This window comes from Rhinolophus hipposideros (assembly GCF_964194185.1).
Source record: "Rhinolophus hipposideros genome assembly, chromosome: 15".
NCBI lineage: Eukaryota > Metazoa > Chordata > Mammalia > Chiroptera > Rhinolophidae > Rhinolophus > Rhinolophus hipposideros.
The window spans coordinates 7,756,121-7,772,130 of record NC_138061.1 but is presented as its reverse complement, the minus strand read 5'-3'; the positions used below and the strand labels follow the sequence as shown (position 1 = coordinate 7,772,130).

Here is a 16,010-nt window from a genome sequence, read left to right as displayed (position 1 = left end):
AAATTGACAAAATGATAAAATGCCTCATAACCATTTGGCCCACGATCAGTTGACCCCAGTTGCAGTCAAGCTAATATCTTTTCTTCAAGTTTTATCCATTCGATCTATCCACTCCAATGGTAAAGATTTGAAATGAAATAAAGAAGTACTCGAGGAAAAGGTAGTAAGGACACAGACTTTTGGGATGTATTCATTACACACGAAACCCTTGCTTTAAAAGCATGGCAACTTCCTGGTTTCGTACAGTTGTTTCTTTTTTTAAAATCAAAGTTTTATTTCTTTCTTTCCTTGTTCCCTCCCCCAACATGGCTAACACGCTACTTTTCAGTAATTTGCTTTACATTTTCCATGATGCTTTCTTACTTGGAAATCTCCATATGATGATAAAGAAGATCTGTTTTGTCCCAAACACTATGCTAGTTTCTTTATATAGGTCACCTCCATCCCTCAAGGAAGAAATGGGTAGCATTCCGCCTCATAGATGAGAAAAAACGGGGCTCGGAGAGATTAAATAATTTTTATAAGATGATACTGCTAATAAGTGCATGAGCTAGTCAGGTCTGAGTGACTCCAGGCTCTGATTTTTTAACACCCATCATATCCCTGCCTCTTCCTGCCATGAAATAATAAGACTTAAAGCACATGAATTTTATTCAGATTGTGAGGTGTGCTAAGAGTTCTTTTAGTGGTACATTTACTTCTCTTCCTTACCTTAAAAGAGGTCCTCACATAAGTGCTATTTATTGAAAACTGTATGTATTAAGCACTTCCTTTGTAGGAGGTGTAGTGTATTACTAAGTGCTTAGAGTTTCACTCTTCAGGTGCTCTAAGCAGATGTCCAAAACAGTTTTGAGAGGAAGAAGCCATTATGAGGAGAACTCAGCTTCAGCCTAAGCTGGGGAGAGATTATGAAAGGATGCTTTACTAATTGTTAGAAATTAAAAATATTAGCTAAATATTGACATTGTCCTAGTGAGTTATTAATTTATCTTAGTTTTTATTTATGGCATTTATAATTTCTCCAGTATCTAATAAGATATGAAAGAACTGATTTACGGTGTTTTAAATTTCTTTAGTTTTCAGACTAGTTGTTTTATAGCATTTCACAAGAAATGATTTAATTTCCTTTCTAATACCTTCATCTCAATTCAAGGAAACTCTTGTTTAGTGTCTTGGTCTCAGTTACAATTTCAAAATCTTCTGCATTTGAGAAATAACTTCTTTTTCCTTGAGAACTTTCATTTCCCCTTGCCCTCATTCATACTCAACTGAATGCTAGTTTTTAAAATTTTGATGGAGATTTTTGGAAATTATTTTATTTCAAAAATTGCAACAGTAGCTATTCAGATGCCTTAACTCCTAGAATAGATAATGTATATGTTTTAAAAAATAAATGCATGTGATGTATAATTAATAAGCTTTAATTCAAGAGTTGACTAGGGTAGTTTGTAGACAACTGTATATTTAGAGGTGGACTTTGCTTTATACAAGTAGATGGTCACTAAAGGGGCATATATAAATTTAATTGCATAAAAGTTCCAAATGTACTAAGATTTTAAATAGAAAATACCGTGTTTTCCCAAAAATAAGACATAGCCGGATAATCAGATCTAATGCATCTTTTGGAACAAAAATTAATATAAGACCCGGTCTTATATTTTACTATAATATACGACCAGATCTTATATAATGTAATATAATATAGTATAGCACAATATAAGACTGGGTCTCATACTTACCTGGCCGGGGAGATACCATGATCACGAAGGTGGTTTTCCCAGGGCGAGGCTTATCCATTGCACTCCGGATGTACTGACCCCTGCGATTTCCCCAAATGTGGGAAACTCGACTGCATAATTTGTGGTAGTGGGGGACTGCATTCGCCCTCCCCCCCCCCCAAAAAAAAAAGACTGGGTCTTATTCATTTTTGCTCTAAAAGACACATTAGAGCTGATTGTCTGCCTAGGACTTATTTTCAGGGAAGCACAGTACATAAGCTCTGGAAAAATAAAAGGGTTTATTTTTATAATTTTGAGTTGGGGACATTTTCTGTGTTTTTTAATTAAAATTTATTGGGGTGACAGTTGTTAGTAAAGTTACATAGATTTCAGGTGTACAATTCTATATTACATCATCTATAAATCACATTGTGTGTTCACTACCCAGAGGGCTGTTTTATTCTTCATTTCTTTTATTGAGTTCTTAATCTCCAGAAATTCTATTTGGTTCTTTTTTAAAATTTCAATCTCTTTGGTAAAATGTTCATTTTGTTCTTTGATTGTGTTTCTGAGTTCATTAAACTGCCTGTCTGTGTTTTCTTGCATCTCGTTGAGTTTTTTAAGAACTGCAATCTTGAATTCTCTGTCATTTAAGTCACATATTTCCATGTCTTTAAGTTCATTTTCTGGATACTTTTCATTTTCTTTATGAGTTGTCTTGTTGCCTTGGTTATTCAGGGCAATTATTGATTTATTATTTATCTTCCTAGACATCTGCAGAAGTGGCTTTTGCAACAGGTTTATAGGAAGAGGTCTTTCTTTTGTTTTCCAGTACGTGTTTGTAGAGTGTTTTATTTTCTCTCCTACTGCATGCAGCCTTTTATTCTCTCTCACACTCTAGTGTTATATTTTTTTTTGCAGTATTCTGGCTTCTCACACAATGGGGGGATTCCCTGGAAGGCGGGCTTTCCTGTGAACAGTCGCCTGGGTTATAGGGCACTGCCTCCTGGGGGATGTGGAGAGCTTCTAAAGTTCCAAAGCTCTTTCTGCACCAGATTCAGAGCCCGTAGGTTTCAGCAGTTCTGTTTACTCCTGCAGGGATCCGCCCAGATAGGTGGGGCCAGGGGCGGGGTCAGTTGTGAGAGGTGGCCCAGAGCAATGGCGGCGACCACTACCATAGCCGGTCCTGCTTCCACAGCTCCCTCCCCTTTGCCAGAACTAGTTGGGCTGCGAATGTGTGTCTGTGGGCCACAGTTCTCAGAACAGCAAATATTCTGTCCTTTGATCCGACACTGCTACTTTATCGCTTCTAGCACCGGGCAGGTGGGGGCGGGGCGAGCTCTGGGAGGGTAGGGAGGGGGCGGCTAATCTCCGTGCCTAAGGCTTCCGTTCTCCGCTCGGCAGTGAGGGCTTAAACCACCGATTTCAGCCCTCTTCCCTCAGTCTTTGCTCCGAGGTCTGTGTGAGCGAGCGTTGGGTTCAGCGGTTTTGTATGCTGCCCCCTCAGCCCTGTGGGCCGTAAGCGGAGCCCTAGCAGTCCGAGTTCTTCCCTCTCCCGCAGCTGCGGAAGATCCGGGAGCAGCGAGCTCGGAGCACTGAGCTAGGTCTGTGTCCTGCGCCCGCGCGGCTCCGTCTCCGCACTTCTCCCCTCCTTCCTCCCCTGCTCGCGCGATTCTCCCACCTTTAGGTGAATTCAGTAGTCGGCCTCTTCGTCTTGCCTGTCTGCTGTGCAGGGAGTCCTTTGTGGAGTCATAGTTGTTCATTTGTTGTAAATTCCAGGGGAGATTTGAAGAGGCTCACCTCACGCCACCATTTTTATGATGTCCCTGGGGAGATTTTCTAAGTACGAAAGCAAGAGTCATTAAAGGGAAAGGAAAAGATTGATAGAATATTTCTGTTTGATAAAAGATACAGTGAACAAAGTGAAAAGACAAATGACAAATTAGAAAAAGTACATGTAATAAAACAAAGGATTAATGTAAAAGCTCTTATAAATCAATAAAAAATTAAATGAACAACTCAGGAGAAATATGGGTAAAGAAAGTACACGAAGCTCACAAAACAAAAACATGTGGCTAATAAAACATATAAAACTATTTCATCTTAATAATCAAAGACATTCATATTTAAACAAGGTAGAATAATTCACTGAATAGGTAGTCAGAAAATGCTGTATTAATCAGGGGCCAGTCAGAAAAACACCAGGAAATTTGTTACAGGGAATTGATAACTGATATATTGGAAGGCTGAAAAACACACAAAAGGAATGCTGAAGTAACCTAAACCACAAATTAGAAACTGAATGAGGCAGCCATCACCCCCCCAGGGCTGGAGCGACTAAAGGAAGAGGTAGTATTACCAGAACCTTCGGAGGAGGGGCCGCCATGGAGCTACCGTGTTTCCCCGAAAATAAGACCTAACCAGAAAATAAGCCCTCGCATGATTTTTCAGGATAACATGCCCTGAACATAAGCCCTAATGCGTCTTTTGGAACAAAAATTAATATAAGACCCAGTCTTTTTTTCGGGGAAACACAGGAGTGACTGATGTGTGATGGGAGTCCATGGCTGGTGTAGGGAGCAGAAGTAGCGGGTGGTGTGTGCCGGGGCTGCTGCAGCTGGAGGGCAGTCAGCAAGAGCAGGGATGTGAGAGTCCCCTCTCCTCACCTCTCCCATGGTCAGTATCCCATCAGTACCCCGTTAGCAGAACATGACTTCAGCTAGCAACCAAGGCTAGGAAGTAATTGTTTGCAGACTCCCAGCCCCAATGTCACAAAGCCTTGGGAAGCTGCAGACATATACAGAAGTAGCACAGGTGCGAATGGCCAGTGCTGGTGAGGAGTATTAGATGAAAGGTCTGCGCATACACTAGTGGTAGGAATATAAAGGGATTCAACCTTTTGGGAAACAATTTGCCAATATCTGTACAAATTTTTAATGTGAATTCCCTTTGATTCAACAAGTCTATGTTAAGAAATTTATCCTATCGAAATGCTAGCCGAAGCATGGAGAAATGTAGGTATATGATATTTCATTGGGATAATTCCAAAAATTGGAAATAGCCTAAATGTCTATCATTAGGGGATTGGCTAAATACATTGTGGTATTTTCATTTAATGAAAAACGTGGCCATTAAAAATAAAGTTTTACCTATGTTATTGAGTGATAATAGCAGTATTATATGTGGTCTAACATTTTGTCAAATCTGAGAGTCACAGTATTGAACCTGGCATAGTTTTTCAGCTGCTGCAAACGTAAACTTAGAGGTAACAAGTGCAAAATTTCGTGTGTTGTAGTTTATTTTTTCTCTCAACAGTTATGAATGCAGGGATGAGGAAATATTTCCTACAAGCTAATGATCAGCAGGACCTAGTAGAATGGGTAAATGTGTTGAACAAAGCTATAAAAATTACAGTAAGTATTTTTTTTTTAATTTTTAATGTCTGGAAGTAATCTTTACATTTTGAAAATACACCTACTGAATAATAATTGAATTACCAATAGGCTGCATAAAAGTTTATTTAAAAGACAGGTGTAGGGAGGGGGGTTCACAGTGTGAGGGATATAAATGATGAACGTCTAAGTATTACCTTGACTTGTACACCTGAAACTAATAAATTAAAAAATAATAATAAAAATAAAAAATAATAAATTGTAAACAACAACAACAAAAAAGACAGGTGTATATAATGTGGATACATTTTCTTGTGCTTGGTGTATCTAGGCCCTCAAAATCAGCCGATAAATGCCTTTTTAACCCATTATATGCTTGATAAGGGTGTACACTACTCTAGATTTTAACCACTGCTTACAATAATGTTTGCATTATTGTAGGGGAAAATGCATGGTAGAGTTTTACCTTTAGGATGTGTCCCCCCCACCCCCCAGTAGAATAAGAGGCTTCCTGCTACCTGCACCAGTAATAGAAGTAGGCATTCCTGTCTTCTAAGTCATGACTGGGGTTGGTGTTCCATACGGTAGACGTTGAAGATAGGAGCAGGATGGGTGAAGGGCTTAGAAATGAGGAACCGGGTTAGGGACTGATTTGAAGAACTGGCAGCCAGAGGGTCCTGCCCACGTGGCCCTGGGGCAGTTGTCTTAGGCTCTAAACTTGTAGCAGTGCCCACTTTTTTCCCTTGGTTCTAGAGCTTGCTGCCCTCCCACTCTTTTTCTATGCTACAATTTCCTGCTTCCAACCGGCGCTCTCTTTTTGGTTTTCTGATAAACATTAATATGTATTGACTATTTACCGTGTGCCAGGCCTTGCACTGAGGTTTTACCTAAGTTATCTGTAAACTTGAGGCTTAGTAGGAGTAACTTGCACAGGTTTCATAGCTGGTAAGTTGTGGAGCTGTGACCCTAACCCAGTCTGACTCTGGAGCCTGACTCTGGAGCACATGCCTCACTGCTTCCTAAGAAAAGAGCTCTTTCCTTATTCTGTGTCCCTAAAACAAAAAAACACTTTTCTGCAAGAGCTTACGACTGATGATGATAAGCAAGTACAGGTTCTGTTCCCTGATTATACTTCTTACCTTCTTCCTCCTGACACACTGGTAGAAAAGGACATAGTAGGCCCATGTGGAAAGGCTCCGGAAGGAGTCCTGTGTGAGCTTCGTGTAAATTGAAGCGTGTTTTCACTAAAGTGCAGTTATTTTTCTGACCCCTAACAGCTTATTCTCAAAACACATGTCCTGAAAGTCAGCATATGTTAGTCACTTGTTAGTTTCCATCTAAAATAGATTCCATATTTACATCACAATACAGTAAAGAGTTAACATAACTGAAGCTGTTCTCAGCCCTAAGTCGAATTTTTGGTCTTGCACCAGAACAGCTTGTTACCACATGACAGAAAACACCCACGCACCGCATCTGATCTGTGCATGAAGTAGAAGTTATTTTAGGTTTGTGCAGTTTCAGGAAAGCAATTTTTTTAACAAATTCTGAAGTAGATAGTCTTAAAAAGTTTTTGTTGGTTGCTTTTAACTCTTCTAATAAATATTCCCTATTTGGAAAATTTCTGTAGAAAGACAATATCTAGTAATTTTATGAACTAATTCATTTTTTACAATTTGCAATAAAAAGCAGCACTGACTTCTTAGTGCCTTAAGAGAAAAGGTAGTGACTGGTCTCAGGCTTTTCACCATTTGAGTTAGTGGTATAGAAAACGATCTTATACATATGACACTGTTAAGCTTATTTGATGCAAGAGAAACTGATCAGGGATTGGGTAATGCTCCAAAAGTATGCAGACCTTTAAATAGCTTTTATAGTCTTGCAGCTTTGTTTAACATGTTGAATTTTTATATTTTTTCAAGATAAATCCATTGGTATTCATGTTTTTATAATTCCAATTTAGAGAATATAAATATCTATAAGATATAAATATCCTTAGCATATCAAAAAAGTGGTAACTACTAGTATATTAAAGTAAATATAGAATGGACAGCACTCAACTAAAAGTCATCTTTATAGAGATACACATTTAACTCATAGAATAGCAATGGCAGAATGTCCCATGCTTTAATAAGATACATTTTATTTAATTTTAGTCCTTAAAAAATCTTAGCAGTTTTAATTTCGTATGCATTTTGTACATGTCCATGTTATTAGGGTGTGGTATCTCTAGTTTGTCCTACTTCCCTATGGAAATTGCTGATGATATTTACATGTAGATTTCTCAGAAAAATTAGAGTTTACATTTGAGTATATGTGCAGTTTACTTTGTATGGAATCACTCCAAATGATGATTTGGTCAACTGTGTAATTTATTGGCATGAAGAGGACACTGTGACATACAAACTTAAGATTGTCGGAAATCCAAAATGAGATTTGGAAGTATGTAGTTTCAGAATAGGAGTGGGTGGTTAGAGCTAGTGACTGTGAGGGAATGGGGATTATTTCCATGCTTCCTAGTTATAGTACCTTGCCATCTTAATGGCCTCTCCTCTGATGCCAGAGTCTTGCTTTCCTGAAGTCTGTGTGAATGTGTGACGATGGCTGCCTTTAAAACATTTTTTTCTCCTTATTGAAAAAGAAAAGAAAAAAAGAGTAGTAGTAGAGGAACCAATCCTGCACTTATCAGTGACTAAAGTTTGGAAAATCAAATTTTAAAGTGTGCTTTCAGCTATTCATTTATATTAATAACAATATATAGTGGTCTCTGGCCCATTATTATTAAGAAATGTCCAAGATGTATGCGGTGTATTCCTAGAAAGAAACCCACTCTTTTTTAAAATAGTGTCTTTTTCCATCAAAGGTTTTAATTTAAAATTAATATTAGATTTTAATTTAAAACTTAATGTTTTAAAAATTGTGGCAGAATTCCACACTTTTTTATAATTTGCAACTGGGAGCAAGTAGAGGAGGCTGAATACAGGACTTTGGTCCTCACAGACTAGTTAGTATATGTGCCCCAGAGTGCCAGACCTTATTTCCACTTTATTTTCGAGTGTTGCAACTGGCACATCAGGGGTAGAACCCTCAGAAAGATCATAATACCCAGGAGTTTGTGTGTAAACATTTTAGGTTTCAATCCTCAAGCTCTGTCATTAATCTTCATTTTGTTTATCCCTCTATTCTCTGGTCATTTTTTTTACCTTTTCTTTAATCACTATCAGAATTTCCTATTATTAGGATCACATGTAAATGCTTGCTAAAAATACATTCACATCTCTCAAAAGCAGTCACAATAAAAAGGATAGAAAGCAAGGGAGAGAGAAAAAGGCAGTAGGCAGTGACACCAAGCCCGTGCAGTGTGTTTGATACTTGCTGTTTGCCTGGTGAGTCGCTTTTCTGATTCTCATTGAATGGTGGCTGGCTTTTTGGGGGTGGGGGGAGGGGTACTAAAAATGGTGTTTTTTAATGGCTGAATTTAGACTAATTTTCATTCACAATTTTAAAGAAAGTTACCACATTCATGGGTATTTTGCTTGTATAAGGTGATTATAATTTAGCTATTTTTATTATAAAATGCAATTCTGAGTTAATTCTTAAACTCTATCATTGGAATTATGCTATATTTAGCATTTAATTTTATTGTAAGGACAAATGAGTCGCGTTGGACTTAACAGCATGGGCAAAGATTTTTAATAGTAACTCATTTCTAGAAGGAAAATGGAAAAACCAATCAATATAAATGTCATTATATATTTTAGGGTGATATTAAAGGTTTTCTTAGGAAATTCTCATGCGTGACTAAACTCAATTTCTTGAAAGAGGGAGTAAGGACTTTTCATATGGCTCACCTTTTAACAGCACGTTTCAGCTCATACAGTTGAATGGTTAATTTTCTCGGTTGTCAAATTTTCTTAATGCTATTTTCTGTCTTTAATGGGATGCCTTGGCCACGTTTTCTGTATCCAAATAATTTAAATACATGATGCTGTTCGTTAGAAAACACCGTGGGCTTCTTAGTGAATTGTTTGTGGGTGTTGTATCCTTTGCAGCCCTTTCACACGTATGTGTTTGTGCAAATCTTTTCAAGTAAAATTTGTCCATTGTAACCCTGCCTTTAACAAGCACTCCAAAACATGCAAACTCTTAGGAAAACAACTCTTAGAAGAATTCAGGAGGCATTCCCCTTCAGGATGCATTTCTCTTCCTTTCCTTTCCTATTTCTGCTCTCTTGTTTCTGCCAGTGACTGGCATTGTCCTGTAAATACAGATGAGAGGGGCGAGGGTTGGGTTTGAGGCCTGGGGAGAAAGCCTTGACGAGAAGCATCTTAAGGGACATGGGATTGGGAAGGAGAGAAGAGGGAGTTCCAGAAGTCACCGAGAGTTATCTCTGCCCGTAAATTACACATATGTGGAGTGGGATCTGCTACAGCTCAGCGCCCTCTCATACACACATACACCATGTTGGCCCAGTCGCTTGCAAGAGGCTTCTATGTAAAGGCTTGTCTGCCAACACTGTCGTCTACCTGCTTTTCCAACAAACCCGGTGGGAGTAGCCTCATAAAAGAGCACAGTCTTTGGAGCAGTGTTTCTCAAAATGTGGTTTATAAAACTCCTACCTCCGAAAAACCTGGTATTCCTGCTTCAGGCACAGTTTTGTGGCCTGCACTCCAGATGTACGGAAGCAGAATTTCTGGGTGTGGAGTCTGGGGACCTGAAGTTTTTAATAACGTTCCAGGGTGAGACTTCACACACACGAAAGCTCAAGAAACCTCGCTGCTTTGGAATCGTTAATAAATGGTCTGGGTCTTTGAATGCTGTGCGAATGGGTGTTCCCGAAGCTGCCAGGACCCTGTAACAGGGATTAACTGTATGACAGACAAGTTACTTATTACTTAATTTTCAAGGAAATGTTTTTACACAACTACTGTGCTTGTCGGTAATATTTGTCACAATGTTTCTGAAAGAACGCAAAATCCTCAAATGCCCTTTAATCTTTGGAGAGACATTAAATATCACGTTCAGTATCATAACTGGTGCTGAGCCTATTTCACTACATTTTATTCAAAGCCTTAAAAATTTATAATTCAAATACAGACTATATGATACAGTCTATTGACGGGAATAGTGATTAAGCAAGTACCTTATTCCCTGAGTAAGCCTCATAAGAAAAACTAAAATGTGTGTTAAACATTTGCAATTATTTTGATTGCACTTTAGTGAGGTGTTAATATATGAAATTCTACTGCTGTCAGTCATTGTTTATACTTGTGAGTGATTTATCACTGATACAAGTATTGGAATTCCTTTTTAAAATTCCTAGTAAGTTTTAAGTTAATTTGAACATTTTGACTTTTAATTTATGGTAAATATTCTGTTTTCCTGCTGATTTTGGATTCATCCATTGAGTCAGTCTTTCAGCATTTGTTGGCTGTTTGGTATGTGCTCAGGAATAGACTGTCCTGAAGCCAGTACTGACGACTTGCCACAGTCCCCACCCTCAGGGACAGTGCAGAGTCTTGGGTACGAAAGGAGGGAGGGGAAAGCTAACAGCACCGAGCTGCAGGACAGTGTTAAGTGCTCTGATAAAGAGGGTGTCACACATCTAGTGGTTGAGTGTGGAAGAGAGTTGCACAAACTTAGCTGGAACATAGTATAGCCAGGATGTGAACCTACGTTCCTTAACGCCCGAGCCTCTGTTTTCTTACCACTACTGTGGAAGTACCGCCCTGTGCACAGGGCTGGACAGGAGGATTCAATGAGAAAAATGTATGAAATAGCACTCTGTAAATAATGGTTGTATTGTGCAGAGTTACAGAAGAATTTGTATGAGAACTTAAAGGGGTACATCCACATATACTGTCAATAATTTTTTAAAATGTTAGTTACGTATGAATAGACTATTACTTGGAAATTCTGGGGTAAAAGAGGGTATCATATGTGATGCTGGTGGCCAAGCCATGCATTTGGCTTATTGTTTTAGGTACCAAAGCAGTCAGACTCACAGCCTCATTCTGATAACCTGAGTCGCCAAGGTGAATGTGGGAAGAAGCAGGTGTCTTACAGAACTGACATTGTTGGTGGTGTACCCATCATCACCCCAACTCAGGTAATGAATTAATTCTTCTATTGTGTGATGGTGTACTTACTGTATATTGATGCTGTATTGTTAGCCAAACTATACGTCTTCACTGAATTAACAGTCAGTACAAAAAAACCTATGTTTGTTTCTTATTTCAAAAGTGTTTATTGTAAAAAAAATTTGGAAATCACAAATAAATGAGCCTTTTTTCTGTGTACTTTTGTTCCCAGAAAAGAGATAGAGTTGAACCTGAACAACACGGTTTGAATTGCACAAGTCCATTTCTATGCAGATTTTTTCAGTAAATACCTGTACTGGTTGTCACCCATGGTTGGGAATGATGGGTGATGCAGAGGGCTGGTTGTCTGCATTCATCTCCACCATTTTATGTAGAGAACTTGAGCATCGGTGGATTTCGGTGTCTGCAGGGGGTCCTGGAACCAATCCCCTGCAGCTACTGAGGGACAGCTAAGTTTTGGGTGCCCTAACCCCACAATGTGCCCTAACCCCCCACATTGTGCAAGGGTCAGCTGTACTTTGTAAACAGCTTTTTCAAACTTACATCTCAAACATTTTTTAAGTCATCAAAAATTATTCTTCATCATTTTTAATGATTTTGTGGTAATTTTACCACGAATTGACACAATTTACAAATCCACTGTTGTTGGACAGAGTTCTTTTTCCTTTCGTTTTCTTTTTTAAAATAAACAATGTGAGTAGGAAAAACCCACTCTTCCTCCTGAGTGTTTCTTCTCTATGCTCACAATCCCGTCCCTAAAATACTGATATGGTATGTTAAATCTTAAGTGGGATTTTAAGATTTAAATCTTAGTTAAATTAAATCTTAAGGAAAAACACATTTATAAACAAAGTTGTGATGAAATTAAAACTTTTGTCTGAGCTTAAATTTCTTGTATTGCCATTGAGTGAATGAGTTTGTAACGTTAATTAAATTACCAGCAGTGGAGAAAACAAGAATTTTAAAGTAATTGTTATTCCCAGTGTTGGGCATTTTCATTACCTATGTGCCTTTTTGAATTTAGAAGACTTGGGCGCTTTACAAACCGTTAAAATCCAAGCATATTATCCACCATACTTTTCAGGTCTTTTGTCAGGGGAGAGTGATTAGCAGAAAGAGAATTCTTACTACATTAAATAATGGATGAGGCCTACACCCTAATCCTGACTGTCATGCCCCTTAGGCTGGGAACCCTGGCCGCTCCACATTCAGTCCTCACCACAATTCTAGGTGAGGGGAAAAAAATAAATAAAACAAATTATTATTATTATTATTATTATTGAGTGCTTTCTTTATGCTAGGCAAAGGATATATTAGTGAGCAAAAAAAAAAATCCATGCTTTAGTGGGAGGTTATGTTGTTCATCAGAGTTCAATAAAAAATAATCTAGGATTTTGTGTGTATATGTTTTTACTTTTTTAAAAGTAATGATTTTAACCTATAAGACTTCTTGTTAAGATATAGCTAGACTAAGCTGCTTCCTCCTGGATTATGTCTTGTGTAGGACTTGAGGGGTAATAAGACTATTTATAGTTGTATTAAGATATTGTAGTTATTTGTAGCTGGTTGTTTTAATTTTGTGTAGAATTACGATTTTGTTGTGTTTTAATTTTCACCCTGCTCACCCTCAGACTTCTTCTCGCATTTCCTAAGGACTATTTAGATTATTTAGTAGGTTCTAAGATTCTGTGGCAGTTTCTATATTAAAAATGATCCCAAAGAAGATTATTGCTTTATCATTTTGCAATATAGTTTATTGAATTATGAAGCAATATATACTCATTATAAAAGCATATAGATGATATATTATTCAGAAAATGTCAAATCTCATTTGCATGATTAATTTATTCAGTACCTGTTGGGTTAACATTCAGTTAAGTGCTGGGATTACAAAGTTAAGTACATAATTAGTGCTATTGACTTGTTTAAATGTAGGACAGATTGAAAATTCCTCCAGTTATTATTCGAATACTTAGTTTTTCTCTTGAAATTTAGGCATTCTTGAAAAGACACCTTTGGTTGATGTGTGTAGTGTAGATTATCACGTGTTGTATATTAATAAATAAGCAGGAAGCTAATGCTTTGGGGGACGTGAAAACTTGAGTATAGTCAGTTTTTTAAAAAGCACTGGACTTACATGTAAAAAAATAAAATTACAACACTTTCAGAAAAGAACAAAGGAGAAAACCTTCAAGATCTAGTACCAGGCAAAGTATCTTTAGACTTGATATCAAAAGCACAGTTCATAAAAGGAAAAAAATTGATAAATTTGACCTCATCAAAATTAAAAAATGTTTGCTCTCTGTAAGACCCTGTTAAAGGAATGAAAAGAAAAGCTCTATGCTAGGAGACAATATTTGCAAACTGCATATCCAACTAAGCACTTATATCTAGAGTATATAAAGAACTCCACAGTAAAACAAACAATTCAATTAGAAAATTGGCAAAATTCATGAACAGAAGTTTGAAGGAAAGATAAAAGATACACAAATAGCAATTAAGCACTAGAAAGGATGTTTACCATCATTAGCCAGTAGGGAAATGCAAATGAAGACCACAGTGAGATACCACCTCACACCTATGAGAATGACTCATCTTAAAATCGGTGATAACACAAACACTGAAAAGAATGAGGAGAAACTGAACCACGCATAAATTGCTGGTGGAATGTAAAATAGTACAGCCACTTTGAAAAAAGGTTTAGCAAATATTTATAAAACTAAATTTGCAATTAATATATGACCCAGTATTTACACTCCTAGGCATTTATTTTAGAGAAATAAAGACTTATGATTACACAAAACCCATATGTGAAAGTTCATAGCAGCGTTTTCCTAAGAGCCCAAAATAGAAACAACTCACATGCTTTTTAATGGGTGAATGGTTAAAAACCGGCACATGCAAACTACCCAGCAGTCAGAAGGAACGAACATATGATACAAAGAACAACCTGGATGAATCTCCAGAAAATTATGCCTAGTGGAAACAGCCAATTTTAAAAGGTCACCTACTCTTTGGTTCCAGTTATATTCTCTAAATGTCAGAATAGTAAAGATGGACAACAGATTAGTGTTTGCAAAGGGATTGGGAATAGGGGCTTGGAATGGGTAGCCTTCTGTACGGTGGTGGTGGTGGTGGTGGTTACACAAATCTGCATGTGACAGAGTTGCACAGAATGACACAAACACACGGAGACAAAGGAGTACATGTAACCTGTGGAATCTGAACAGAGTTTGTGGGGTGTTTCGGTGTCAGTTTTGAAAGTGTGCTGTGGTCACACAGTTTGGAACAGGTTTGGGGAACCTGTTTGAAGGGTATATAAGACCCTCCGTGCATTTTTTAAAATAACTTCTTGTGAATGTATATAATTATTTCAAAATAAAAAACTCCCTCCCTGTCCCATACATATGCAAACAAAAAGCACAGGTGGCAGGACTTTGCAGAACAAGAGGAATGGAAATCTGTGGTTTAATCAATAATGTGAAAGTTACGATTCAGTATCTCAGATTCATTAGAAACCTTTGCACTTCCAAATCTGTGTTCCTAACTGAACTAAGATAGAGTTTAAGATTTTATACTAGGATAACATGAAGTACAAGTATGCTTTGAAGCTAAATAAGCAAGAACAGAATTTCTTTATTTTGCTTCATTTTAGAAAGAAGAAGTAAATGAATGTGGTGAAAGTATTGACAGAAATAATTTGAAGCGGTCACAAAGCCATCTTCCTTACTTTACTCCGAAACCACCTTCAGATAGTGCAGTTATCAAAGCTGGATATTGTGTAAAACAAGGAGCAGTGGTGAGTAGCTGAACAAAATATGTGCAGCAATGAAAACTGAGTGTGTATCAGCAAATTCTCAGCATACAAATTGTTTGTTTTGTGAAAGACCCAAAGTGAGAGAACAGCATGTGTTGAGTCAAGAGATGGAATAAGGGTTATTCTATGTTCATAACTTAATGCTATTATTTTTTTGGTCTGTGAGCAGCTGGGTAAATTAATGCTTATTACCACTGACCATCACTTTTAAATGAGCTTTGCTAACAGTTTATTTCAGAAACATTTTCTATTGACCTACCCCTCCTCCCCCCCACTCCCTACCTTGGGAATAGGTTGGGGAAAGAGAGCTCCAGCTCCAGGGGAGATGACGGAAGAGGAGGCCGCGGACTGCTGTGGGAAGTCAACCCAACACTCCATTTGGTGTTGGGGTGACCTCAGCTGAAAGCTCTGTGACCTTGGGCTACTTACTTCTCAGGTGCTCAGTTTCTATGGAAAGAGAATCATATAGAACCCACTATCCAGAGGGGTTTTCTGAAAAGTGTAAATAAGAGAGCACTTAGTACCTGGTCCTTCGTTAAGAGCTTATGGGTTAGCCTAGATGTTCTCAAACAACCAGATTCATTATGCACAACTGTAGGAAAAGCAGGTAAACTTACCAGGATTTCTAAGGTTCCAAAGTTCCTTTCTAAAATAGAAGCCATTTTTTTCTATGTGAGCTAAATCTTTAGAATTTCATAACAAAATGAACATTAAAGTCTGAAAAAAAAAATTCTGAGAGAAGAAAATAATAAAACTCTTGGTGGTTTTGTGTGACTTCACATCACTTCTGATTAGCTTCACTCAGCCAAGGGAAAGTTCTTTCAGCACTAATTGTTTGACCTTCTTTAGGTTAAGGGAAATGAAGGTAAGGGCTGCAGGTTTCTCCTCTACCAAGTCTACAGGTAAAGTCAGAATTCTCATCAGGCTGTAACTCACTTTGAGTGATAGGGCTTTTAAGGAGATGTTCCTTTCTTTTTGTTTT

General features: G+C 37.8%; 1 protein-coding gene across 3 annotated transcripts in view; it reads left to right on the top strand.

Moving 5' to 3' along the window:
• Nucleotides 1-16,010, top strand: part of PLEKHA1 (pleckstrin homology domain containing A1) — a 59,004-nt gene that overhangs the window by 25,431 nt on the left and 17,563 nt on the right. For all 3 annotated transcript variants that reach the window (XM_081074486.1, XM_081074484.1, XM_081074485.1), the window contains exons 5-7: nt 5,034-5,131; nt 11,094-11,219; nt 14,867-15,010. In XM_081074486.1, the coding sequence (XP_080930612.1) occupies nt 5,034-5,131; nt 11,094-11,219; nt 14,867-15,010 (368 nt within the window). The remainder of the gene's footprint in view (nt 1-5,033; nt 5,132-11,093; nt 11,220-14,866; nt 15,011-16,010) is intronic.